The sequence below is a fragment of the Haliotis asinina genome, chromosome 8 (genome assembly GCF_037392515.1).
Source record: "Haliotis asinina isolate JCU_RB_2024 chromosome 8, JCU_Hal_asi_v2, whole genome shotgun sequence".
Lineage (NCBI taxonomy): Eukaryota > Metazoa > Mollusca > Gastropoda > Lepetellida > Haliotidae > Haliotis > Haliotis asinina.
Genome location: NC_090287.1, coordinates 4,350,981 through 4,377,431, shown reverse-complemented (window position 1 = coordinate 4,377,431; position 26,451 = coordinate 4,350,981). Strand labels below are relative to the sequence as shown.

Genomic DNA, 26,451 nt, shown 5'->3' with positions numbered 1-26,451 from the left:
TGTTGTCCTTTACATGATAAGACGTGGTTATAGTGACCTGTCCAGCATCATGTGTAGTGTTGTCCTTTACACGACAAGACGTGGTTATAGTGACCTGTCCAGCAGCATGTGTAGTGTTGTCCTTTACATGACAAGACGTGGTTATAGTGACCTGTCCAGCAGCATGTGTAGTGTTGTCCTTTATACGACAAGACGTGGTTATAGTGACCTGTCCAGCAGCATGTGTAGTGTTGTCCTTTACATGACAAGACGTGGTTATAGTGACCTGTCCAGCAGCATGTGTAGTGTTGTCCTTTACATGACAAGACGTGGTTATAGTGACCTGTCCAGCAGCATGTGTAGTGTTGTCCTTTACACGACAAGACGTGGTTATAGTGACCTGTCCAGCAGCATGTGTAGTGTTGTCCTTTACATGACAAGACGTGGTTATAGTGACCTGTCCAGCAGCATGTGTAGTGTTGTCCTTTACACGACAAGACGTGGTTATAGTGACCTGTCCAGCAGCATGTGTAGTGTTGTCCTTTACACGACAAGACGTGGTTATAGTGACCTGTCCAGCGGCATGTGTAGTGTTGTCCTTTACATGACAAGACGTGGTTATAGTGACCTGTCCAGCAGCATGTGTAGTGTTGTCCTTTACACGACAAGACGCGGTTATAGTGACCTGTCCAGCAGCATGTGTAGTGTTGTCCTTTACACGACAAGACGTGGTTATAGTGACCTGTCCAGCAGCATGTGTAGTGTTGTCCTTTACACGACAAGACGTAGTCATAGTGACCTGTCCAGCAGCATGTGTAGTGTTGTCCTTTACATGACAAGACGTGGTTATAGTGACCTGTCCAGCAGCATGTGTAGTGTTGTCCTTTATACGACAAGACGTGGTTATAGTGACCTGTCCAGCAGCATGTGTAGTGTTGTCCTTTACACGACAAGACATAGTCATAGTGACCTGTCCAGCAGCATGTGTAGTGTTGTCCTTTACACGACAAGACGTGGTTATAGTGACCTTACCAGCAGCATGTGTAGTGTTGTCCTTTACATGACAAGACGTGGTTATAGTGACCTTACCAGCAGCATGTGTAGTGTTGTCCTTTACACGACAAGACGTAGTCATAGTGACCTGTCCAGCAGCATGTGTAGTGTTGTCCTTTACATGACAAGACGTGGTTATAGTGACCTGTCCAGCAGCATGTGTAGTGTTGTCCTTTACACGACAAGACGTGGTTATAGTGACCTGTCCAGCAGCATGTGTAGTGTTGTCCTTTACACGACAAGACGTGGTTATAGTGACCTGTCCAGCAGCATGTGTAGTGTTGTCCTTTACACGACAAGACGTGGTTATAGTGACCTGTCCAGCGGCATGTGTAGTGTTGTCCTTTACATGACAAGACGTGGTTATAGTGACCTGTCCAGCAGCATGTGTAGTGTTGTCCTTTACACGACAAGACGCGGTTATAGTGACCTGTCCAGCAGCATGTGTAGTGTTGTCCTTTACACGACAAGACGTGGTTATAGTGACCTGTCCAGCAGCATGTGTAGTGTTGTCCTTTACACGACAAGACGTAGTCATAGTGACCTGTCCAGCAGCATGTGTAGTGTTGTCCTTTACATGACAAGACGTGGTTATAGTGACCTGTCCAGCAGCATGTGTAGTGTTGTCCTTTATACGACAAGACGTGGTTATAGTGACCTGTCCAGCAGCATGTGTAGTGTTGTCCTTTACACGACAAGACATAGTCATAGTGACCTGTCCAGCAGCATGTGTAGTGTTGTCCTTTACACGACAAGACGTGGTTATAGTGACCTTACCAGCAGCATGTGTAGTGTTGTCCTTTACATGACAAGACGTGGTTATAGTGACCTTACCAGCAGCATGTGTAGTGTTGTCCTTTACACGACAAGACGTAGTCATAGTGACCTGTCCAGCAGCATGTGTAGTGTTGTCCTTTACATGACAAGACGTGGTTATAGTGACCTGTCCAGCAGCATGTGTAGTGTTGTCCTTTACACGACAAGACGTGGTTATAGTGACCTGTCCAGCAGCATGTGTAGTGTTGTCCTTTACACGACAAGACGTGGTTATAGTGACCTGTCCAGCAGCATGTGTAGTGTTGTCCTTTACATGACAAGACGTGGTTATAGTGACCTGTCCAGCAGCATGTGTAGTGTTGTCCTTTACATGAGAAGCCGTGGTTATAGTGACCTGTCCAGCAGCATGTGTAGTGTTGTCCTTTACACGACAAGACGTGGTTATAGTGACCTGTCCAGCAGCATGTGTAGTGTTGTCCTTTACACGACAAGACGTGGTTATAGTGACCTGTCCAGCAGCATGTGTAGTGTTGTCCTTTATACGACAAGACGTGGTTATAGTGACCTGTCCAGCAGCATGTGTAGTGTTGTCCTTTACACGACAAGACATAGTCATAGTGACCTGTCCAGCAGCATGTGTAGTGTTGTCCTTTACACGACAAGACGTGGTTATAGTGACCTTACCAGCAGCATGTGTAGTGTTGTCCTTTACATGACAAGACGTGGTTATAGTGACCTGTCCAGCAGCATGTGTAGTGTTGTCCTTTACATGATAAGACGTGGTTATAGTGACCTGTCCAGCATCATGTGTAGTGTTGTCCTTTACACGACAAGACGTGGTTATAGTGACCTGTCCAGCAGCATGTGTAGTGTTGTCCTTTACATGACAAGACGTGGTTATAGTGACCTGTCCAGCAGCATGTGTAGTGTTGTCCTTTACATGATAAGACGTGGTTATAGTGACCTGTCCAGCATCATGTGTAGTGTTGTCCTTTACACGACAAGACGTGGTTATAGTGACCTGTCCAGCAGCATGTGTAGTGTTGTCCTTTACATGACAAGACGTGGTTATAGTGACCTGTCCAGCAGCATGTGTAGTGTTGTCCTTTATACGACAAGACGTGGTTATAGTGACCTGTCCAGCAGCATGTGTAGTGTTGTCCTTTACATGACAAGACGTGGTTATAGTGACCTGTCCAGCAGCATGTGTAGTGTTGTCCTTTACATGACAAGACGTGGTTATAGTGACCTGTCCAGCAGCATGTGTAGTGTTGTCCTTTACACGACAAGACGTGCTTATAGTGACCTGTCCAGCAGCATGTGTAGTGTTGTCCTTTACATGACAAGACGTGGTTATAGTGACCTGTCCAGCAGCATGTGTAGTGTTGTCCTTTACACGACAAGACGTGGTTATAGTGACCTGTCCAGCAGCATGTGTAGTGTTGTCCTTTACACGACAAGACGTGGTTATAGTGACCTGTCCAGCGGCATGTGTAGTGTTGTCCTTTACATGACAAGACGTGGTTATAGTGACCTGTCCAGCAGCATGTGTAGTGTTGTCCTTTACACGACAAGACGCGGTTATAGTGACCTGTCCAGCAGCATGTGTAGTGTTGTCCTTTACACGACAAGACGTGGTTATAGTGACCTGTCCAGCAGCATGTGTAGTGTTGTCCTTTACACGAGAAGACGTAGTCATAGTGACCTGTCCAGCAGCATGTGTAGTGTTGTCCTTTACACGACAAGACGTGGTTATAGTGACCTGTCCAGCAGCATGTGTAGTGTTGTCCTTTATACGACAAGACGTGGTTATAGTGACCTGTCCAGCAGCATGTGTAGTGTTGTCCTTTACATGACAAGACGTGGTTATAGTGACCTGTCCAGCAGCATGTGTAGTGTTGTCCTTTACACGACAAGACGTGGTTATAGTGACCTGTCCAGCGGCATGTGTAGTGTTGTCCTTTACATGACAAGACGTGGTTATAGTGACCTGTCCAGCAGCATGTGTAGTGTTGTCCTTTACACGACAAGACGTGGTTATAGTGACCTGTCCAGCGGCATGTGTAGTGTTGTCCTTTACATGACAAGACGTGGTTATAGTGACCTGTCCAGCAGCATGTGTAGTGTTGTCCTTTACACGACAAGACGCGGTTATAGTGACCTGTCCAGCAGCATGTGTAGTGTTGTCCTTTACACGACAAGACGTGGTTATAGTGACCTGTCCAGCAGCATGTGTAGTGTTGTCCTTTACACGACAAGACGTAGTCATAGTGACCTGTCCAGCAGCATGTGTAGTGTTGTCCTTTACATGACAAGACGTGGTTATAGTGACCTGTCCAGCAGCATGTGTAGTGTTGTCCTTTATACGACAAGACGTGGTTATAGTGACCTGTCCAGCAGCATGTGTAGTGTTGTCCTTTACACGACAAGACATAGTCATAGTGACCTGTCCAGCAGCATGTGTAGTGTTGTCCTTTACACGACAAGACGTGGTTATAGTGACCTTACCAGCAGCATGTGTAGTGTTGTCCTTTACATGACAAGACGTGGTTATAGTGACCTTACCAGCAGCATGTGTAGTGTTGTCCTTTACACGACAAGACGTAGTCATAGTGACCTGTCCAGCAGCATGTGTAGTGTTGTCCTTTACATGACAAGACGTGGTTATAGTGACCTGTCCAGCAGCATGTGTAGTGTTGTCCTTTACACGACAAGACGTGGTTATAGTGACCTGTCCAGCAGCATGTGTAGTGTTGTCCTTTACACGACAAGACGTGGTTATAGTGACCTGTCCAGCAGCATGTGTAGTGTTGTCCTTTACACGACAAGACGTGGTTATAGTGACCTGTCCAGCGGCATGTGTAGTGTTGTCCTTTACATGACAAGACGTGGTTATAGTGACCTGTCCAGCAGCATGTGTAGTGTTGTCCTTTACACGACAAGACGCGGTTATAGTGACCTGTCCAGCAGCATGTGTAGTGTTGTCCTTTACACGACAAGACGTGGTTATAGTGACCTGTCCAGCAGCATGTGTAGTGTTGTCCTTTACACGACAAGACGTAGTCATAGTGACCTGTCCAGCAGCATGTGTAGTGTTGTCCTTTACATGACAAGACGTGGTTATAGTGACCTGTCCAGCAGCATGTGTAGTGTTGTCCTTTATACGACAAGACGTGGTTATAGTGACCTGTCCAGCAGCATGTGTAGTGTTGTCCTTTACACGACAAGACATAGTCATAGTGACCTGTCCAGCAGCATGTGTAGTGTTGTCCTTTACACGACAAGACGTGGTTATAGTGACCTTACCAGCAGCATGTGTAGTGTTGTCCTTTACATGACAAGACGTGGTTATAGTGACCTTACCAGCAGCATGTGTAGTGTTGTCCTTTACACGACAAGACGTAGTCATAGTGACCTGTCCAGCAGCATGTGTAGTGTTGTCCTTTACATGACAAGACGTGGTTATAGTGACCTGTCCAGCAGCATGTGTAGTGTTGTCCTTTACACGACAAGACGTGGTTATAGTGACCTGTCCAGCAGCATGTGTAGTGTTGTCCTTTACACGACAAGACGTGGTTATAGTGACCTGTCCAGCAGCATGTGTAGTGTTGTCCTTTACATGACAAGACGTGGTTATAGTGACCTGTCCAGCAGCATGTGTAGTGTTGTCCTTTACATGAGAAGCCGTGGTTATAGTGACCTGTCCAGCAGCATGTGTAGTGTTGTCCTTTACACGACAAGACGTGGTTATAGTGACCTGTCCAGCAGCATGTGTAGTGTTGTCCTTTACACGACAAGACGTGGTTATAGTGACCTGTCCAGCAGCATGTGTAGTGTTGTCCTTTATACGACAAGACGTGGTTATAGTGACCTGTCCAGCAGCATGTGTAGTGTTGTCCTTTACACGACAAGACATAGTCATAGTGACCTGTCCAGCAGCATGTGTAGTGTTGTCCTTTACACGACAAGACGTGGTTATAGTGACCTTACCAGCAGCATGTGTAGTGTTGTCCTTTACATGACAAGACGTGGTTATAGTGACCTGTCCAGCAGCATGTGTAGTGTTGTCCTTTACATGATAAGACGTGGTTATAGTGACCTGTCCAGCATCATGTGTAGTGTTGTCCTTTACACGACAAGACGTGGTTATAGTGACCTGTCCAGCAGCATGTGTAGTGTTGTCCTTTACATGACAAGACGTGGTTATAGTGACCTGTCCAGCAGCATGTGTAGTGTTGTCCTTTACATGATAAGACGTGGTTATAGTGACCTGTCCAGCATCATGTGTAGTGTTGTCCTTTACACGACAAGACGTGGTTATAGTGACCTGTCCAGCAGCATGTGTAGTGTTGTCCTTTACATGACAAGACGTGGTTATAGTGACCTGTCCAGCAGCATGTGTAGTGTTGTCCTTTATACGACAAGACGTGGTTATAGTGACCTGTCCAGCAGCATGTGTAGTGTTGTCCTTTACATGACAAGACGTGGTTATAGTGACCTGTCCAGCAGCATGTGTAGTGTTGTCCTTTACATGACAAGACGTGGTTATAGTGACCTGTCCAGCAGCATGTGTAGTGTTGTCCTTTACACGACAAGACGTGCTTATAGTGACCTGTCCAGCAGCATGTGTAGTGTTGTCCTTTACATGACAAGACGTGGTTATAGTGACCTGTCCAGCAGCATGTGTAGTGTTGTCCTTTACACGACAAGACGTGGTTATAGTGACCTGTCCAGCAGCATGTGTAGTGTTGTCCTTTACACGACAAGACGTGGTTATAGTGACCTGTCCAGCGGCATGTGTAGTGTTGTCCTTTACATGACAAGACGTGGTTATAGTGACCTGTCCAGCAGCATGTGTAGTGTTGTCCTTTACACGACAAGACGCGGTTATAGTGACCTGTCCAGCAGCATGTGTAGTGTTGTCCTTTACACGACAAGACGTGGTTATAGTGACCTGTCCAGCAGCATGTGTAGTGTTGTCCTTTACACGACAAGACGTAGTCATAGTGACCTGTCCAGCAGCATGTGTAGTGTTGTCCTTTACACGACAAGACGTGGTTATAGTGACCTGTCCAGCAGCATGTGTAGTGTTGTCCTTTATACGACAAGACGTGGTTATAGTGACCTGTCCAGCAGCATGTGTAGTGTTGTCCTTTACACGACAAGACATAGTCATAGTGACCTGTCCAGCAGCATGTGTAGTGTTGTCCTTTACACGACAAGACGTGGTTATAGTGACCTTACCAGCAGCATGTGTAGTGTTGTCCTTTACATGACAAGACGTGGTTATAGTGACCTTACCAGCAGCATGTGTAGTGTTGTCCTTTACACGACAAGACGTAGTCATAGTGACCTGTCCAGCAGCATGTGTAGTGTTGTCCTTTACACGACAAGACGTGGTTATAGTGACCTGTCCAGCAGCATGTGTAGTGTTGTCCTTTACATGACAAGACGTGGTTATAGTGACCTGTCCAGCAGCATGTGTAGTGTTGTCCTTTACATGATAAGACGTGGTTATAGTGACCTGTCCAGCATCATGTGTAGTGTTGTCCTTTACACGACAAGACGTGGTTATAGTGACCTGTCCAGCAGCATGTGTAGTGTTGTCCTTTACACAAGACGTGGTTATAGTGACCTGTCCAGCACCATGTGTAGTGTTGTCCTTTACATGACAAGACGTGGTTATAGTGACCTGTCCAGCAGCATGTGTAGTGTTGTCCTTTACACGACAAGACGTGGTTATAGTGACCTGTCCAGCAGCATGTGTAGTGTTGTCCTTTACACGACAAGACGTGGTTATAGTGACCTGTCCAGCGGCATGTGTAGTGTTGTCCTTTACATGACAAGACGTGGTTATAGTGACCTGTCCAGCAGCATGTGTAGTGTTGTCCTTTACACAACAAGACGCGGTTATAGTGACCTGTCCAGCAGCATGTGTAGTGTTGTCCTTTACACAAGAAGACGTGGTTATAGTGACCTTACCAGCAGCATGTGTAGTGTTGTCCTTTACACGACAAGACGTAGTCATAGTGACCTGTCCAGCAGCATGTGTAGTGTTGTCCTTTACATGACAAGACGTGGTTATAGTGACCTGTCCAGCAGCATGTGTAGTGTTGTCCTTTATACGACAAGACGTGGTTATAGTGACCTGTCCAGCAGCATGTGTAGTGTTGTCCTTTACACGACAAGACATAGTCATAGTGACCTGTCCAGCAGCATGTGTAGTGTTGTCCTTTACACAAGACGTGGTTATAGTGACCTTACCAGCAGCATGTGTAGTGTTGTCCTTTACATGACAAGACGTGGTTATAGTGACCTTACCAGCAGCATGTGTAGTGTTGTCCTTTACACGACAAGACGTAGTCATAGTGACCTGTCCAGCAGCATGTGTAGTGTTGTCCTTTACATGACAAGACGTGGTTATAGTGACCTGTCCAGCAGCATGTGTAGTGTTGTCCTTTACACGACAAGACGTGGTTATAGTGACCTGTCAAGCAGCATGTGTAGTGTTGTCCTTTACATGACAAGACGTGGTTATAGTGACCTGTCCAGCAGCATGTGTAGTGTTGTCCTTTACATGACAAGACGTAGTCATAGTGACCTGTCCAGCAGCATGTGTAGTGTTGTCCTTTACATGACAAGACGTGGTCATAGTGACCTGTCCAGCAGCATGTGTAGTGTTGTCCTTTACATGACAAGACGTGGTCATAGTGACGTTCTTTTGTTTTATTCATTGATACAAAAATAGAAATATATCATATATCTTAAAAACGAATCAAATGTACATGACTGCTGTAAAAGATATACATAACATAAATATAGATATATAGATATAAATGTACTGTTGTGAATATTTACAATGTTTGACAGACACCTTTACATTTTTAACCCATTCTCTCTTTACCAAGTGGTCATCCAACGCAGAGTCTATTTCCCACATGAGGTTCTAGTGTCCCCTACTGAGCCATTGATGTAATATTGGTTAAAATGATTCACTAACTCACTCAAGACTGACCTAGACCACTCCCTTGCTCGCTCACTTGCTATCGCACACACACATGCACACACATGCACACACACACACACACACACACACACAGAGGTTTGTGCAATATGCAGTTGAACAGTGTGTGCCCACACAAATAAATGTGTTCTCTGATCACATAACAATGTTTCAGCATGATTCAGACATCATACTCTCATATGAACACAAATATGAACACAAGACTGATTGTACCTTTTTGTACATCATTTCATCTGTTACTCAAAATAGTACATATTATGTTAATCTGCACATCTGCACATTGCATAAACCTATCTGTCAATGTGATGAGGACTTCAAATACATTGAATGATCATACAACAGAAATAAGTATCAACCTGTGAAACATTATTTACATTTGGTAGTATTGTTGACAATTTCTGTTATCAGACTCTTTTGGCATTGTTTGTTATTTGTCTTCAGGGAAAAACTTTATTTTTTCTCCTCGTTTGTTCACGTTGATTGTGTTCTTCCTCAACAATACATATCCAATATCATCCATAAATATTTTTATCAGAATGGTGCTGAGCGCAGCTTGGTCGAACCTGTGGCATGTGCCATATTTCCTCTGGGATGTCTTGCACGAGTAGTGGCTGGAGGAGGCGGGAATTTCCTTGAATGGGTACATGCAGTTAGGGGCGAATGCACACGCCAACCACGGAAGTACTATTGCATTTTGGGTGAACACATCACTATGGAATATCAAAAATGTGCCTTCCATTTCTCGGAATCGTGACATCTGACATGCTTCTACACCAAAATAGTCATACATTTTGGGATCTGTGTGCAATGGGGTGGATATGTGAGATGCTGAGATCATCATTCCTCGTTTTCGTACAGTCTCGAGTATTCCTGTGAGATTGCTCACAAGGAACCTTACTGATGAGTCCATCCAAAATACATATTTTGATACTGGCAGATGAGCCTGCAGAAAAAAAATATTTGTTTAAAAGGTCACAAACTTGTTTGATAATATGTTCCAAGTCAACTCTAACTTTGTACTGGGTCCACATATCTATGACTGTGTACGCATATATGTTACAATAAAAAGTTGCTGTTAGTAATATTATTAATATGATGCAGTGGTGGATCTGTTCAAATAATGTTACAACAGAGCTTCAAGGATGTGATGTTGTGGTGTGTAATAGTGCAACACAAACCTACATGTACCAAGGTGTTTTATCCAGGTGTGCCAACCTGTACCAAGGTGTTTTATGCAGATGTACCTACCTGTACCAGGATGGGTTTCTAGGTGTACATACCTGTATCAATGTGGGTTTCCAAGTGTAGGACTTGAGGTTGCTGAACACTGGAGGCAGTTGGCTGAATGGGAATTTACGGAGAATGCACACAGGGCAGTGTTTCTTGAGCTGGAACGAGCAGATCAGATTTACATGTGTTGTGACATCATAAAATCAGAAGTGCTGCTTGTCTATCTGATTATATCATGTTCCACCATGATCATATCACGTTGAACACTTTTCCTGTTTGTATTTGCTGAAACTTCTTGCTGAAACTTTCTTTCTCAACTGGTAGCTGGTGCTGGTAGCAAGATCTCCCTATTTGCATGGGATGTGCTCTGACAATACAAATGTAGATTTTCTTTGGTCAATCTTCAGTGACTGAAGGGTTGGGTAAGACACCACAATTAGTTTGCCTGTGTCAGTACCCAAAGATTGTCGGTTCAAATTCCAGAATTGCCCTAATTATGATTTAGGAGATAAACCTTGAGTGCTTGAAAATCAGAGACATGTTTCACTGAATTGATGGTGACTAAATATTTCAAATGAAACCTCATGCTACATGTTCAGTTCAAACTAAAATTCAGTTTAATTTGGTTATTTCGTCACCATCAATTCTGTAAAGCATGCCTCTGATTTTCAAACACACTAGGTTTTACCTCCATTCTAACACAACTCTTTTAAAATTGAACTGTCTCACTCTACAGATAACACAACCTCAATCCAGAATTGATGCAGTCTGATTATTCTGAACAACCAATCAAAATCAAGCATTTTCTTGATTCATGGCAGAATTCCTGTTTATCAACCCCATAACCATGCTTGTGGGCTTCATCGATGTGGTAATATTTTCCCATATTTATCTCTTGAGGATTTCCCTTCACTATAGCTCACAGACACAGATATATGGAAAGAGTGAGATGTGACCACAATTTGAGATGACTGACTCCACAGCACATTCCAGATAGACGCCAGGGAGTCAGTGATAGTCTGGTGTAGACTTACCACCAATACACAGACAGCATGTGATTAAGTTGCTGTGGAATTCATGTTCAGGTATGTGGCATAAATGATGGGGTTTGTGTATGGCAATAATTCAGAGGTTGCCTGTACAAGCAACATATACTGTTTTTCTGTGGGCAAGTCATGAGACAAGCAAACACATTAGCCACTGATCTAAGTTTCCGATAAAGTAATAAACTCCAGATTTCAGTCTCTTGACCACTGGAAGGAATCAATGGCTCACTTGTGTATGAAGCATTTGTGTGCTGCAGTATTTATATTTCATAACCAGCCCTGTAGGATTTGACAGGACTTCTGCTTTCCGCCATGCGCAAAGGAAGTCTGTACAGCAAAATGTGGCACCTTGGACTATTCCACTCTATAGAAAGCATTAAATACAAAACATTAACAAATAAAATATTGGCACAAACCGTTGCAACTTGTGCAGGTGTTAATCCCAGGTCGTAGACATAAAATCGGAACTGCTGCAAATTTGGAAATACATTTTCAATCAAGTTCTTCATCAAAACCTGGCACTCATAGAAGTGATTGGCTGAGGCTGCAGTCACAAACGAAATCCTGGTCTTGTCTCGTCTTGGGTCCACCATCTTCTCTATAACCCGCTTGTACTTCTCTGGAATGGGAAACTGTCGACGCAAAACATCCAACAAGTTCTCCTCCATTGGTTGAAGGAAATCAGCCCTGCACCTAGTGTCCACACATGCTTTATCTGGAACACAATACACAGTAGAGCTTAAAGTTTGGTCAACTGTCCATATTACACTTCGGGCTGTATTTCTCATTTCAAAATTAAGCTGGGGCCTGGCAATAAGGAATCTCCCCAGCACGCCATGTTTGTTGTTGGAACACTGAATACGATGTCCTTTCAGCTTTCACTTTTCAATGCCATACTATTCTAATGGCTGTCCTTTACAGAACAAAGGACACATTATCTTCAAAACCAGTGCTTCATTAATTTCTACACATCACCTGAAGGTATAATTTAAATAGTAATGTCTGTTTAAGTGTCTCCAAAAATATACCTCAAAACCTCTTCAGTATGCTTGGGGCATGGGGGGCCATTCTGGGCTCAATTATCAAACTTGGACTCATACCCTTCTAGCACACCATGCACTGACAAACATATGTTGATCGTTCTCGTATCCCATCAGGGTGAGTTTGGTTTTATATCGTTTTTAGCAATATTCCAGCAATATCATTATGGGGGGACACCAGAAATGGGCTTCAACATTGTACCCATGTGTGGGGAATTGAACCCAGGCCTTCTTCATGACAAGTGAATGCCTTAACCACTGGGCTAACCCACCACCCCTTACCCCATCAGAAGGCAAATATGGCTTCATACTGTTCTTGTACAGAGACAAACATATGTTGATTGTGCCCTATCAGAGGCCAAACATAGCTTCCTAAACATGGGTCAGTTCTTTCCCTGCTGGGTAGACAAACATGATGTGTTGAGGTCGATGCACTATGTTAACATGAAGCTGTATCCTTACCAATACTTGGTTCATTGTCACAGGTAACCCTTGCTGTCGCCAGTGGGACTTTAATATCTGTAGAAATATAACATGTTTATCAACAGATATATGTTTGTTTCTTTCCTTCTTAGCTACTCATGAAATGTCACAGAAATTATCCTGTTAAACAGTGTTTCCCATTCACTCCCCCAAAAATGTCTATGACTCCCTCTCGTGACATCAGGGAGTCATGATGAATCCTAACCTTTTATGTCAAGGGCAAAGACAGATTGGAGTTGAGTCCCAAAACCATGCCCATGACTCCCATGCATGACATCAGGGAGTCCTGATGACTGCTAATACTGTATGCCAAGGTTAAACATTGTTAAAATCATGTAGATAATCAGGCCTTTACAATGTCAAGCTTCTGATAAACATCAGCCTATGGTGATGACCACGACAGCATGCTATGAATCAAATTACCAAGTCTTCCTCACTCCTTTCTTACTCTCTTCCTAACTTATCCACCTACCTTTCCTTCCAGACATCTCTACCTCATTCCTTGCATCCTCAGTAACCACCCTCTTGATGTTCCTCCCTCTTTCCTAACATACTTTCTTCCCTACATCCCTCCCTCCTTCCTGACATCATTTCCCTCATGACTTTCTTCCTTCCCTCTTTCCTGTCTTCCTAACTTCCACCATTCCTTCTTTCCCTTCCCCACTTCCCTCCTAAAGTCTTTCACCACCTTCCTCCCTCCTTTCTTACCTATTACCTTTCTAACTCCCTCTTTCCTTCCTGAGCATACCACCTAACATCCCTCCCTCCCAACCGATTGACTGACACAACCATCACAGAGCAATACAGTGCATTCATGATGAATTCCACATGCTTCAGCTCTGGTGACAACATGTGCCCATGTTGCAATACAACTAACAAGGCCAGTGTAGACACACAAGAGCCATGTGTATTTTGTACATACTGTTGTGTAACTTGATTTCTTGTTTGTTGGCATGTGACATTCAGAGGGGTTGGTAGGTACATGTGTGACTTAACATGTAGCAGAAATCTGGAGAAAAGACTGCTTACTCCAAACTTAATAGGGATTTTTAATGCCACATGAGGATTCCTGGTAAGAATAAGATCCAACACACTGTGTTGGTCATACACTGAGAATATACTGACTGACTGTCTGACCTGAAACAAATATATCCAAAAAAGCTCTTGCAAGTCTACAAAATGTGCCAAGATGAAGAACGTCTCAGGGCTGTTTCATCATACTTTATTGTTTTACTATGAAATATTTTTTTCAGTCAAATATGTTCAGAGACTTGTTGTTAGTCTATCGCTTGAACAGCAACTCACTCGCTTTAATAGCAACTGTAAAGAATCGGTAATAAACAATCAGAGACCACATACATACCTTTCAACTTGGATTTATATATACTGACAAGCTTTTTTTCAAGATGGTTTTGTGGGTTTTCTGGCACACGTTTGGGGTCATTAAGTGAACTGACCTCCTCCGAATGATCTGAACGAGAAAGAGGTATGAGTTTAAAAGGCTTCCAAAAACATTATTAAAAAGGTTTGTGACTATATATATTGTTCACAACATAATGAGCATTACCTTCATAGATTGCCACTTCCAGAAACAACTTTCAGCATAAATCACAATAAATATTGTAATATGGACACAAAATCATTATCTCAGGTGTCCAAGTATAAGACAATTAGATCTTCGGTATCTATGTGTAAGACACTGGCAGTTTGTCAGTATGTCACAGGCTAAGATCTTAGGTATCTATGTGTAAGATAGTGGAGGTCTGTCAGTATGTCACAGGCAACTTGGCAAGTAAGTGCAGAATGAGATCAATGAAAGAGTTTGCTTCTACAAAACACTACTAAATAAGATTTCTATATTTTCTGATATCTTACCTTTTGATAAAGAAAGGCATGTACATGTAAGGGAGCATGTGCATACAGAAAACAGCTCTAGCATACATGGCCTAACACTTGATTGCTCACAAACACATATCATAACAAGTTCATTTTTAAAAATGTGCATTCCATGAGGTTAAGTCCTACATCAGGTTCCCTGCATAATCTGCATTCCAGATGCCCAAAACTCAGAGATTAACTTTAAGGATGAATGAAAGTACACCGACTTTATTATTTTATGGAGAAAAAAATAAATCTGATCCTGTCTCTTTAAGTATCATTCATCACTACAGTAGTTTATGAAAAGTAATCTTTGAATGGGAAATTTGGTGTGAAAATATATTGCTTCAGTGAAAACTAGGATTTGAAGTCTCGTTACTCTTACAAAGTTTACTGCCATCATGTACCTTGATCATTCAAGAATATAATCATGCTGTTCATCTTTTTCAACATAAATATTTACGTTTTGGCGTTGTGCTGCTGAAACAGGCAAATACTTCTTGATCTGTGAAAGAACAAGCCCTTTTCCACCTTGCATAATCCATCAGTTAAATGGAACTGAATGTAAATGTTCCAAATGACAGTAGATATTGATCATTACTATTTCACTAAGGTTGACACAATTATATTTGATAAATAAAAATAAAACATCAATTTTTTTGCAAAAAATCAAATGACTTTGCACAAACGAAACACTTACACGGCCTAGAAAACATTTCATTGAATTGTGATGCATGGAATTGCAGAATATATTCACAGTGCTGAGAAAGTATCTGCAATGAACACATGCACATGTACATGCATGCACCTTTACATACATACGTGCACATGAGCACAAGTACACAAAAAATACAAACATACAAACTGTGGAAAACATGAAGTCTTTTGCTACCAATTGTTTCTACATTGGACTGAATTGCTACATTTATAATGTTGATAAACAAAGACCCATGGGAGAGTGAATTTATGAGTGAGTGAGTGAGTGAGTGAGTGAGTTTAGTTTTATGTCACACTCAGCAATCTTCCAGCTATATGGTGGCAGTCTGTAAATAATCCAGTTTGGACCAGACAACCCACTGATCAACAGCATAAGTATTGATCTGCGTAACTGGGAACTGATGACATGTGTCAACCAAGTCAGACTGCCTGGCCATTCGATCCCATTAGTCACCTCTTACAAGCATAGCTGCATTTTATTGCAAGCGTGGGTTGCTGAAGGCCTACTCTACCACTGACCTTCATGGGTCAAGTGAATTTATGAGTTCATCTCATCAGTGTTCATCTCGTCAATGTTGTGAACTCTCTTTTCCTGGTTTTCTTCCATTTTGAAAAGTGTAGGTATTTGTTTTAAATCTTTCCCAAAGAGTGTACTAATGTTAGTGTTAGATTTCATATAAAACATGTTAATAAGCAACAGAGGGGGTGAATGTGGTTCAGTCAACCTGCTATCAGTTGTTTCCAATTTAGTGCAATCCATCAAAATATAGGCATGTTAATACTGGCAAGCTTACAAACAACAAGATGTGGATATTAAGCTAAAAATACAAACCTGTATCTGGTATGTGCAGATGTTCTCCATATTCTTTCTGAATTGAACTGACCTGAGCTCTCAGCTCTTCAATATCTGTAATTCAAACAGCTATTGGGTACACTTGATGAAGGTAATGTTAAATATCTGCCCAGCTGGTCTAGGCAATGTAGGTGTGTAAGTGATCATTATGGCAGATTTCAGTGTATACAACCCACTTAAAGCACTCACTACATGTCTTGTGTGTGTACACAGTGTATGAAATTGCGTCTGCCTGGCGGCCCACTGCTTGCTAGTTTCATGGCGGGCTTACAACTTTATTTTATAGCCGTCCCTGTGGACCAATACATTTTCCAAGGGTATATATTTGACCATGTCTTTGACTATGGGACATATTTCGAAAATAGTTCACAATTGTGGTAACTAGATGATGTCTATAGAGTTCATGATCAATCAAACTGTATCTTCCACAGATCAACCTGTGTTTGTTCTACAGAATGCTTTCAGCCAATGAATAATGTTGTTCTTTTCTGCTTTTCTGATTGTGATGCAGTGACACTAAACAAATCCACAGTGACCATGAAGTTACGATTTTATTAATTTTGCTTTTGCACATGTTTATGTTTTTATCTAGACTGGAGAAGAAATCATGTGATCAGGTTGATTTGTGAAAGAAATCATGTGAGAAAGGAGAAGAGTGTTTAAGCATTCTGGTACAGACTCACAACATTTTCAGACATTAATAAAATCTATGGGATTGTTTTACCTGTGGGTATCTGAACAGGATATGTAGTTTCTAGATAGCATTGGCATACCATGCAAAACATGCAGCCTGTGTCCCCTCTGTGAACAAATAGACTAGTCTATGAACTAGGACATGCATGTAGCTTTCATTCCATTCATCAGTTTTGATTTTCTGCTACATATGAAGCAGAGAGGTATACTCACCACTGGACATCTGTGATGAGATTTGAGATCGTAGATAGATGTAAAAGGCAAACACTGCCATGAGGAGAAGAAAAGGTTTTATTAATAGTCGAACACCTGAAATATGAAACAAATCATGATGAATAATGATAAAGTAAATTTTACCTGCCTTTACCAAAAACCCAATATTATGTTAATGAATAAAATGACAAGACTATTAAGACTGCTAATAACTATGACAAAGCATGATGTGCCATTCAGTCAACCTGCTGTCAGCTGTAACAGCCTACAGCAGTCAGTTGGACATTGTTTCCAAATACTAGTACACAGTGGGTTGTTAATCAGTGTGGTGATGAGAATGTCCAGATAAAAATTAAATTTGCTAATTTAACAACTAAACAGAACCATAACTTTGATCTAAAAACAACATAAAAAGTTCAGTTACAAAATTAAAATTCATGTTGCACAATCCAACATGAATGCCAACTGATGAACGTCTGTGAGGCATTTAGAAGTCGGAGTAGTAAGGGAGGATAATATCACTTTCTTGGAAATGAGGAGAAACAACATGAAACATTGCTCTCACTGTAATAAAGCTGTTCATTCATATATTGTTATCCATCCATACAAATTACAAGAAACAAGAAAAGCTTAATTAATGGACATGTATTGGATACGGGTATTATAGCTATCTTGTGGACCATGCCTCAGCTATGTTTCAACAACTGTTTTCTACACTGTTGCTGAATGTTTAAGTCTTTATTAAAATATATGATTTTACAGCAGCTACATTCCTTAGCATTTGTCTTGTGTGAAGAACTCGCCAAAAAGGTGAAAACCTGACAACATTCTTGCAACCATGACAATGAATATATGTATACTTCTCACCTGTTTTTCGCAGGTATTTTGACATCCCCATTGTGGTATTCTGCACCTGTTGAAATAAAAACAGAAGTTACTACAGATGGTTTCTGCACTGCAGGATGTCATTAAGTACAGACTATAGAGTACACAACCGACATTCTACTGGATATGGCAACATGGTATTTTTCAGACATAACTTGGCAAATCCACAGTAGAATTCAACTATTTTCAAAACCAACCTTCAAACAGAGTAGAGACCAGATCTTACAACACAAATCCCATTTTACAATATCCAACCAGCGTTAAAATGAGGTTCAAATTATCAATGACAAACTAGCCACCACTAAGGCTTTGCTGAAGTACAAACCCAGATACGCAAAATGTTGGGACAGTTGAAACAGATTTAACCTGGTGGCCCAAGCCCAATGACCCACTGCTAACTTACGTACTCATTCACAATTTTTTTTCCATCTTTTTTATTGTTCCTAATATAATGAGTACAAAGATATGAAAAAGCATATAGTAGAGTAAGTGTACATACAACAAGTGGGGAGGACAGAGTAAGTGAGTACATCACATATCCCAGTGTAGTGGGTACAGAGATATAAAAAAGCATACAGTGGATTAAGTGTACATCACATATCAAGATCAATACCAATACCAATACCAATACCAATACCAATATCAACATCAACATCAGTGGTATGTATTTGTGGTCATTCAGGGTTTGAATTCATGGACGAGAGGAAATCATTTGGCTACGATGGTAAATAAGTCTTTCCATATCTTCAAGTAATTATCAACTTTTGGAATTGTTTTTTTTTCAAAGAGCATGTCTAAACATACCTCTTAGCAGATAACAATACGTGAATCAGTAATGAGTTCTTACCATAAAAGGCAAACCGATTCAATTTTTTTGTCAAATGATATGCTTGGATATGTGTAATAATCCACTGTTCAAGTTTATTCCAGAAAGTTTTGGTTTCTTCACAATCCCAGTATACATGGCATAGGGTCTCATCAGATCTATTACAAAAAGAACATAATGTATTGTCAACCAGATTCATCCTAAACAGTTCTTGTTAGGTATGTACAATTCCATGCAGAAATTTATAACGGAAATCTAACAATTTCACATCTTTTAAATTCTTTTTGGAAGTATCAAAATTCAAACACCAATCAAAATCAATACAATTAAATATTGTTTCCCATTTTTGGCACCTGTGGGGTTTAACATTTTCGGCCAGCAATTTATCATAGAAGACCCTTGAACCTTTTCTTGATGCTATGGAATCCTTTTAGAGAGAATTTATGGCGAGGTCATTTGTGTTTATATATCCATGTTCCTTTATAGTCTTTTTCCAAGATTCAGGTAAAAGATACATAACATATTCAAACAAATTCAATTTACGCTTCATATGTTCTAAGGATATAAATCCATGTTCATCACATAGGTCCTTGATTGTCAAGATTCCTCTTTTAGTTCAGTGTCTACTAATGTGGTTTGAGTTTTTTAAATTGTTATTCAACCATAGGGACTTGGATAAGATTTCAGTAATATTCTCAGCATCAATATTTTTTTTGTACAATATAAATGCACTTAAAACATCTTTCCAAAAAAGATTATCAACTGCTGTTATATTCTGAAAGTTTGCCCCATATTTTAGTATATCCTCAAAAGGGAAATTGCATGGGTTACAAGGATTTGTTTTTTTTCAAGTATAGTTTGAGAGTAGATAATTTCATGGCGTTAACAAAGATCTTGATATCAATCATGCGTAGACCCCCCTTTTTATAATCCTTTTTAAAGGTGCTCTGTTTGATCTTGTCGTTTTTGTCATTCCAGATGAATTTAAAAAATATTCGTTCAAGAGCGGCGATAAAGTCCTCTGTAGGGTTAGGTACACTGTTAAAAATATGAACTAATTTTGAGAGAGCCAATGTCTAAACAACAGTAATTTTGCCTACTAGAGTCAATTGTCTTGTTCTCCAGGTTGCCCGTAATCTATTGATCTCTTCCAATCTTTTCTTTGTGACAATAACCCATAGATCCTTTGGGTTAGTTGTGTGGTAAGGCACTGGACAGTTTTTTATAACAAATAATTTGTGGATATGAGATATCTATAGGAACAAAATTCACCCATCCTTCAACCAGCCAGCTAGCTCATCAAAGTGGACCCACTTTTTCCCTAAACCATTTTTGATGGCCCTTGCTTCATGGTTTTTTTTCAAGTTTGTGCGAACTGTGTGAACTACAGATAAGTGCTCTCAGAATCATTTGGTTACTTGAATTAATATTAACAAGCATATTTAAGAAATACCTGCCAAGATTTATTACATACTAAAACATTGGTGGCTTGAACTTAGTTGAAGAACTTTTAACAGAAATGTGTTACCATGTCTAAAGGTCATTCGTAAAATATGCAATGGGGGCAGTGTTGCAGTCAAAAACAACTGGACATATAGAACCTCACAATTGCATATACATGACAGTTATGATGTCTGAATAATGGAATTCGAAAATTGGTGCACAGTTTATATATTGGACCACAGCTTATTTGTCCAGGACTCCTTGGCTTAAATTGTATTATGTTTTGTAATCTTGAGTCTAACCTTAGACTGGGTTAGTCTTAACCTTGCTAGAAAACTTATGCAAAAATATATTTCTGCTGTTATGTAATGGCGTGGTGTATGGTCTTACATTCGGTTTCGCTAACTCTTATTGAATGGCTGACATGGAAGCGTGAGCCATATTGTTAAAGTACTAAAACTGTCGTTGCGATATAGGTATATAATAATATATCTAGCGTTATTATCGCATTTTATCACTGCACTGGAGACATCAGTAATGTTTCATCCACAGACTTCAGGTATAACAGTCTGACTGTTCGTAAACAATCACAACAAATTTCGTCGAGAAAATTTTTACCGCGCATGCGCTTGACAGTAAACAAAAATACTGGTGGTTCTTCATACAAGTCATTTGGAAAGACTGGTGACCTTCATGACATAGCTGAGCTTAATTTATAAATTGTCAATGTATTTCGACCCATGTGACTCGAATTTACATCCGAAAAAGTGCGATCGGCAATTGCGCAATTTGCGCACTCCCCAAAATAAACATATTGATATTTGGGACATGGCATTTATTTGCTGTTACGTTCATCAGACATCTGACAAGTTGACAATGTCGTAACACAACCTACCTTGTTTAACTACTTTAAAATACAAACTTTTGTAGCTGATTTGATCCAGCTAATGCATTATATCCATGTAATATGCGCATGTAGCTGCACTGCCTGAGGTTACTTCGGTCATCGCCTGTGTATCCATTCATCCGGGTGCGGCCTCGTTGGAAGCCACCCGTGATCACGTGACGGGTTCAAGCATCTACGATCCCCTCGTAAAACAGGGCGTTGTTATGTTATCCAAACAGTACCGAGCGCTATATTGAATAGGTCATATCATCAACATCCCACATGAAGGCCGCAGCTTGCTTTCTTTACCATTTGTACTAAAGAACGTGTGCCTCGTCATGCTCCAACGCACATAGTGACTTGGCTCGTTCCCAGCGCAACTTCAGTTGTGTTTAACAGAAATTCAGCCAGTTTATTGTTTCAGTCGGAATTTTACAATGTATGACTTATAGTAAGAATTAAGAGCAAGAATTATGTGAATGAATGAGAAGAAAAAGAATAAAAGAAAGAAGTACATGTGTGAATGAATGAAATAATAATAAATGATACACGCGGCCTTCCCTCCCAAAACATGTCAAAGAACACAAAAGTATCGCGAGAACACGTGTTAACATCAACTGTCCCTTCAAAAAATCTACTTTGAGACATTTTTGTTCACATTAATAATTAATTCAGATATCTTATTGCATGTGTGAAATGGAATGAACATTAACAAAATGTTAACTGACACTGTCACACTGCCCTCAAAAATAAAGTGTAAAACTCTCACAAAACGTTCTAAAACACCTTTCCAGTTTTGTCAAATAATAAAATCAACAAGAACGAAAGAAGTTATTTTTTATTTCCGGTACTGAAAGGCCACAGGCCTGTAGTACCAAAAAAAACCCGACAATTATTACATCGATATTTACACACACATAACATATACTTGAAAAAGAGACAGTAATCAACTGTAGGCTACATTGTGTTCTAAGATATATTTTATTCTAAACAACATGGCATAGTAAACAAACATGGACAAGTTTTGAAGCATAGTACGGTTTGTGTTATTTAACAAAGCTGCGAATTTATCTATGTTTGGATGGACAGGATAATATTTCTTAATATACAACTTCCTAATGGAATTATAAGCAGGGCAAATTAAAAGGAAATGAAACTCATCTTCTGTTTTGTTAAGATCACATAGTTTGCAAGTTCTGTTTTCTCTTTTGACATTTTTAAATCTTCCTTTTTCGATAAATAAATCATGTGACGAACATCTCAGTCGACTTAACGTTATCCTATATTTTTTTATTGAGACATGAAAGATATGTTTCGGCATCAAAAGTACATTTAAACGCCTTTTAATTCAAACATTTACCGGAAAGTGATATTTTTGCAAACCATTCTTGCAAATATATATATTTTAATCTTTGTGTTAGTTCTAAAATAAACTTATCCTCAGAATCAACATACTGATTGTTCCATACGTACCCAAACCCTTTCGAGAATGTCTAACAGAAGAAACCCAATCTGTATGCCGTTTTTATCGAATAGCATCAACATATTGTAACATTTCTTTGGTAACCTATAAGAAGGCATCTCCAGTAGTTGTAACCAGTATTTTATAACTCTTATATTCGTATACAAATACGTCGGGTATTTACCACATTCTCCATACACTACTGTATTCATTGTATTGGACTTAACACCAAGAAATCGTTTACATGCTTTCAATTGGACTCTTTCTATATCATTGTAATAATTCAAATCCCATATTTCGGCTCCATATAATAAAATCGGCTTAATGTTTTTATCAAATATTTAAAAATAAGAACTGAAATTTATGTCTCCAAGTACATTTAGTTGTTTGAAGATACCTATCATGACTTTTTGTGCTTGCAAACAAGCGTAAGTAGCATGTGCTGTCCAAGATAAACAGTTGCTAAAGAACATTCCCAAATATTTGTATGAACTGGTGCATTCTATTTCTTTACCTTTATATAACCATTTCTCGGTTTTTGATAAACGCCAACCCTTTTTAAAAACTACTTCTTGAACTTTACTTCTGTTTACAGTTAATTTGTATTTGTCACAATAAGTCTCAAGTTCTTGTATAAGTCTCTGTAAACCTGCAACAGTACTTGAGAACAGCACGATATCGTCTGCAAAAAGCAGAAGAAAAATATGTACTGGGTCTGGGTGTAACTGTATTTCATGCTCACAATTGCTTTCAATTTGGTTTGCTAGTTCATTTATGAAAAATGAGAATAAAAATGGGCTTAGTATAGAGCCTTGTCGTACCCCGAGTTGTAGTTCAAAGGAATCTGAGAATTCATGGTTATTCTTAACACAAGCTTTAACATTTTGATACATATTATGAATAATTTTTTTCATTTTAAGACTTTGACCATGGGTAGTAAGAATAGACCATAGCTTTTGTCTGTCGACTTAATCAAATGCTTTATCAAAATCAACGAACAGTGTATCGAGTTTACCCCCTTTGGTGTTGAGGTATCTCTGTACAACACTTTGTAATATAAACATATTTGTAGTCGTATATCCATGTCTAAATCCTGCCTAGGATTCATTTATTTTATTCATTGCCTCTCCCCAATTCACTAATCTTCTATTAATGATAGAAGTGAAAACCTTGCTAAAAATACTCAAAAGAGTAATTGTCAAGATCACAGATGATTTCGTTTATATAATTAGTTTATGGTACTGTAAATAGATGTAGTATGGTATTGTTAGAGTGTGTTATATATTGTTGGGAGTTGTTGTTAGATTATGTTCGGTAATACTATGGGAACAGGGTTATGTTCAGGGAAGCGTGACCAGGTATGGCCAGAGAGCTGGGGTGTTAATTTGTAAACAATAGAGAGGTGTTGAGTAGCTTGGGTATGGGAGGTCAATATAAATAGTGAGGAAGGGTAGTAATCTGCACAGTCAGCCAGAATCACCACTGTGTTCACCTGTATGGGTTCAACTTTTGTATGGGATTGCATCTCACGCTGGCTGGCGTAAGTTTTTATTATCATTATTACTTTTGTATTTATTGATTGAGTAGATGTAGCAAGAAATTGTTTTACTGATGTAGTATTTCTAGATATATGTGCATATTGTAACACTATATAGCCACAAAGCCATTCAAAATTTGAATGTTATCGTTCCACAAAAACTGTTCCACTTTCAAATATGTAAATCGGAGTAAAGTACATGCATAAAGTATAAGACATTGACACATGTCTTACTGAGTAACTGTAGTTACTTATATTGTATTGTAGTGTCCCGGAACTGGCCGGTTATCCTTAAAGTAAGGAGAGGGGTATTATCTCCGCCTGTAAGGAGACAGACAAGAGTCTTCCCTGTTGTACAAGGAGCATGTATCTCCTAGTAATGTGAGATGTGGATGGCACAGCCATCAACCATTACACAGGCCCCTTAAACTCCGTGAGGGAAACCATCGCCTGGGTGTGAGGGATACCACACAAATACCATGACGTCACCAAGTGGAACCAAAGTGCACTGACATTCTGATTACATTGTAAAGAGAAAGTGTTCTCTCTGAGTGGAAAATTCCTTTATTGTTATTTAGTTCAATTGTTTAGTTTCTGATTGGGATTATATGTAATCATTATCTATATTAGTGAGGGTATTAGGATTTTAGTGTAGTTAGTAGTAGTAGTAGTATTATTAGAACTTTAGCAATATAAGTGGTAGACAGAACTGTATATGTAGCTAGGTTAGGTAATTAGATTAGTTAGTTGTATTTGCACCTGTAGAATTAGTTTAGTATAGGTATTGGGGTTACTTATATCTTAAGGGGAGGAATAAAGTTTTGCAAAACAAACTATTCTTCTGTTGTGGTTACTTTGGTATGTGACATTTTGGTGGCAGCGGTGGGATAATTAGATTATTTGTCACTATCAAAGGGAACCCTAGTTGTGTTCTGTAGCGCATTTGATGTAGCGTTGTTGATTGTATATCGCTGCAGAATCTTTGTGTCCATAAAGAAGGGTTAGAACATACGGCACCACTTCTGCGTCCTTGAGTGTATGATTTGGAATTCAAGGGTGGAGGGTGTATTGTGGTTATTGGTCAGTTAAGGCCATTGGTTCGTCGTGAACATTTTGAACATTGGGATATATGGGAAATCACCTCCGGTTTTATTCTTGGTAGGATCCCTATTTATTCCAGACAGTTTGACTTTTTGTGTACCCTGCTTTGCCCTCATACAGACAATTATGGACATTGACAAACTTATCAAACTGGGTCAGAGTTTAGGGTATGAGAAAGATGATTTGAGAGTGTTTGTGAAAGAGCAAATGGAGTTGGAGAATGAGAAAGAAAAGGACAGGCTCGAACGGGAGGAAAGAGCTAGGGAGCGGGAGATTAAAAAGTTAGAACTGGAGGAAAGAAAGGAGAAAGAAAGGTTAGAATGGGAACGAGAGAGAGAACGATTAGAATTGGAGAAAGAAAAGTGTAAAATACAGTCAAATGAAAGAATAGAACTAGCCAAGTTAGAAAAGAGTGCGGCAGGAAATCAAGAAGGGCAGGTAGGAGAGAATAGATCGGCAGCCATTCCCAAGATGCCTAAAATGCCTCCATTTGACGACCACAATGACAATATTGATGCATATCTGCAAAGGTTTGAACGTGTAGCTACAGCGCAAGGCTGGGACCCGTCCCATTGGGCAGCTTACCTGTGTACTCTGCTGAAAGGTAAGGCTTTAGAAGTATACTCCCGGTTAAATGCCTTTGAGGCTGAAAATTACAATGCAGTTAAAACTGCATTACTTAAACGCTATGAAATGACTGAGGATGGATTCCATCAGAAATTTAGGACTGCTAAAACTGAAACAGGTGAGATTTTCACACAATTTGTAGTTAGAATTGAGAACTATTTCAACAGATGGATTGAACTAAGTGGTACACAAAAGACGTTCGAAGGTGTGAGAGATTTGCTGCTGCGTGAACAGATTTTGAATGTGACTGGAAGGGATCTGGGTATATTCTTGAGAGAGAGAAAGCCAAAAGACGCGATGGAAATGGCTAGACTAGCAGAGCAATTTATAGAAGCTAGAGGTACGAGTCATGGAAGATACAATAGACCAGTTATTCCAGGTCAAACTGACAAGCAGGTTTCCAAAGGGAAAATAGTCGAGGGTAGCGCATCAGGTAAACATGGTACTTGTTCCAAACAATTTGTTCCTATTAAGGAAAGGACATGTTACAACTGCAATCAAACTGGGCATTTGGCAGCACAGTGCAAGAAACCCAAGTTTAAAGTGGCAAGTATCCAGGTGAGTGAAGACAACACAAACATGTCTCTAATACATCCAGATAACACAAAAGTAGAGCCCTGCATACATGAAGTTCTAGATGGTGATGCAGCAACTTCAGAGGAGGTTACTAAAGCAGATGTAGCCTCAGGGAGTGTGCT

The 26,451-nt window shown here is 40.1% G+C and overlaps 1 protein-coding gene across 4 annotated transcripts in view; it reads right to left on the bottom strand.

The window, feature by feature from the left end:
* Positions 1-8,520: 8,520 nt before the first annotated feature.
* The window catches only part of LOC137293932 (uncharacterized), a 50,377-nt gene continuing 32,446 nt past the window's right edge, over positions 8,521-26,451 (bottom strand). For 2 of the 4 annotated variants that reach the window (XM_067824793.1, XM_067824797.1), the window contains exons 2-9: positions 17,854-17,899; positions 16,987-17,082; positions 16,060-16,134; positions 13,996-14,103; positions 12,612-12,668; positions 11,526-11,824; positions 10,114-10,221; positions 8,521-9,776 (exon numbers count right to left, since the gene is read on the bottom strand). In XM_067824793.1, coding sequence (XP_067680894.1) covers positions 9,261-9,776; positions 10,114-10,221; positions 11,526-11,824; positions 12,612-12,668; positions 13,996-14,103; positions 16,060-16,134; positions 16,987-17,082; positions 17,854-17,899 — 1,305 coding nt within the window. In that variant the 3' untranslated portion in view covers positions 8,521-9,260. Of the gene's footprint in view, positions 9,777-10,113; positions 10,222-11,525; positions 11,825-12,611; positions 12,669-13,995; positions 14,104-16,059; positions 16,135-16,986; positions 17,083-17,853; positions 17,900-18,718; positions 18,856-20,530; positions 20,766-21,035; positions 21,410-26,451 lie in introns of those variants that run through there. The other 2 variants (XM_067824796.1, XM_067824795.1) reach the window with 2 other exon arrangements.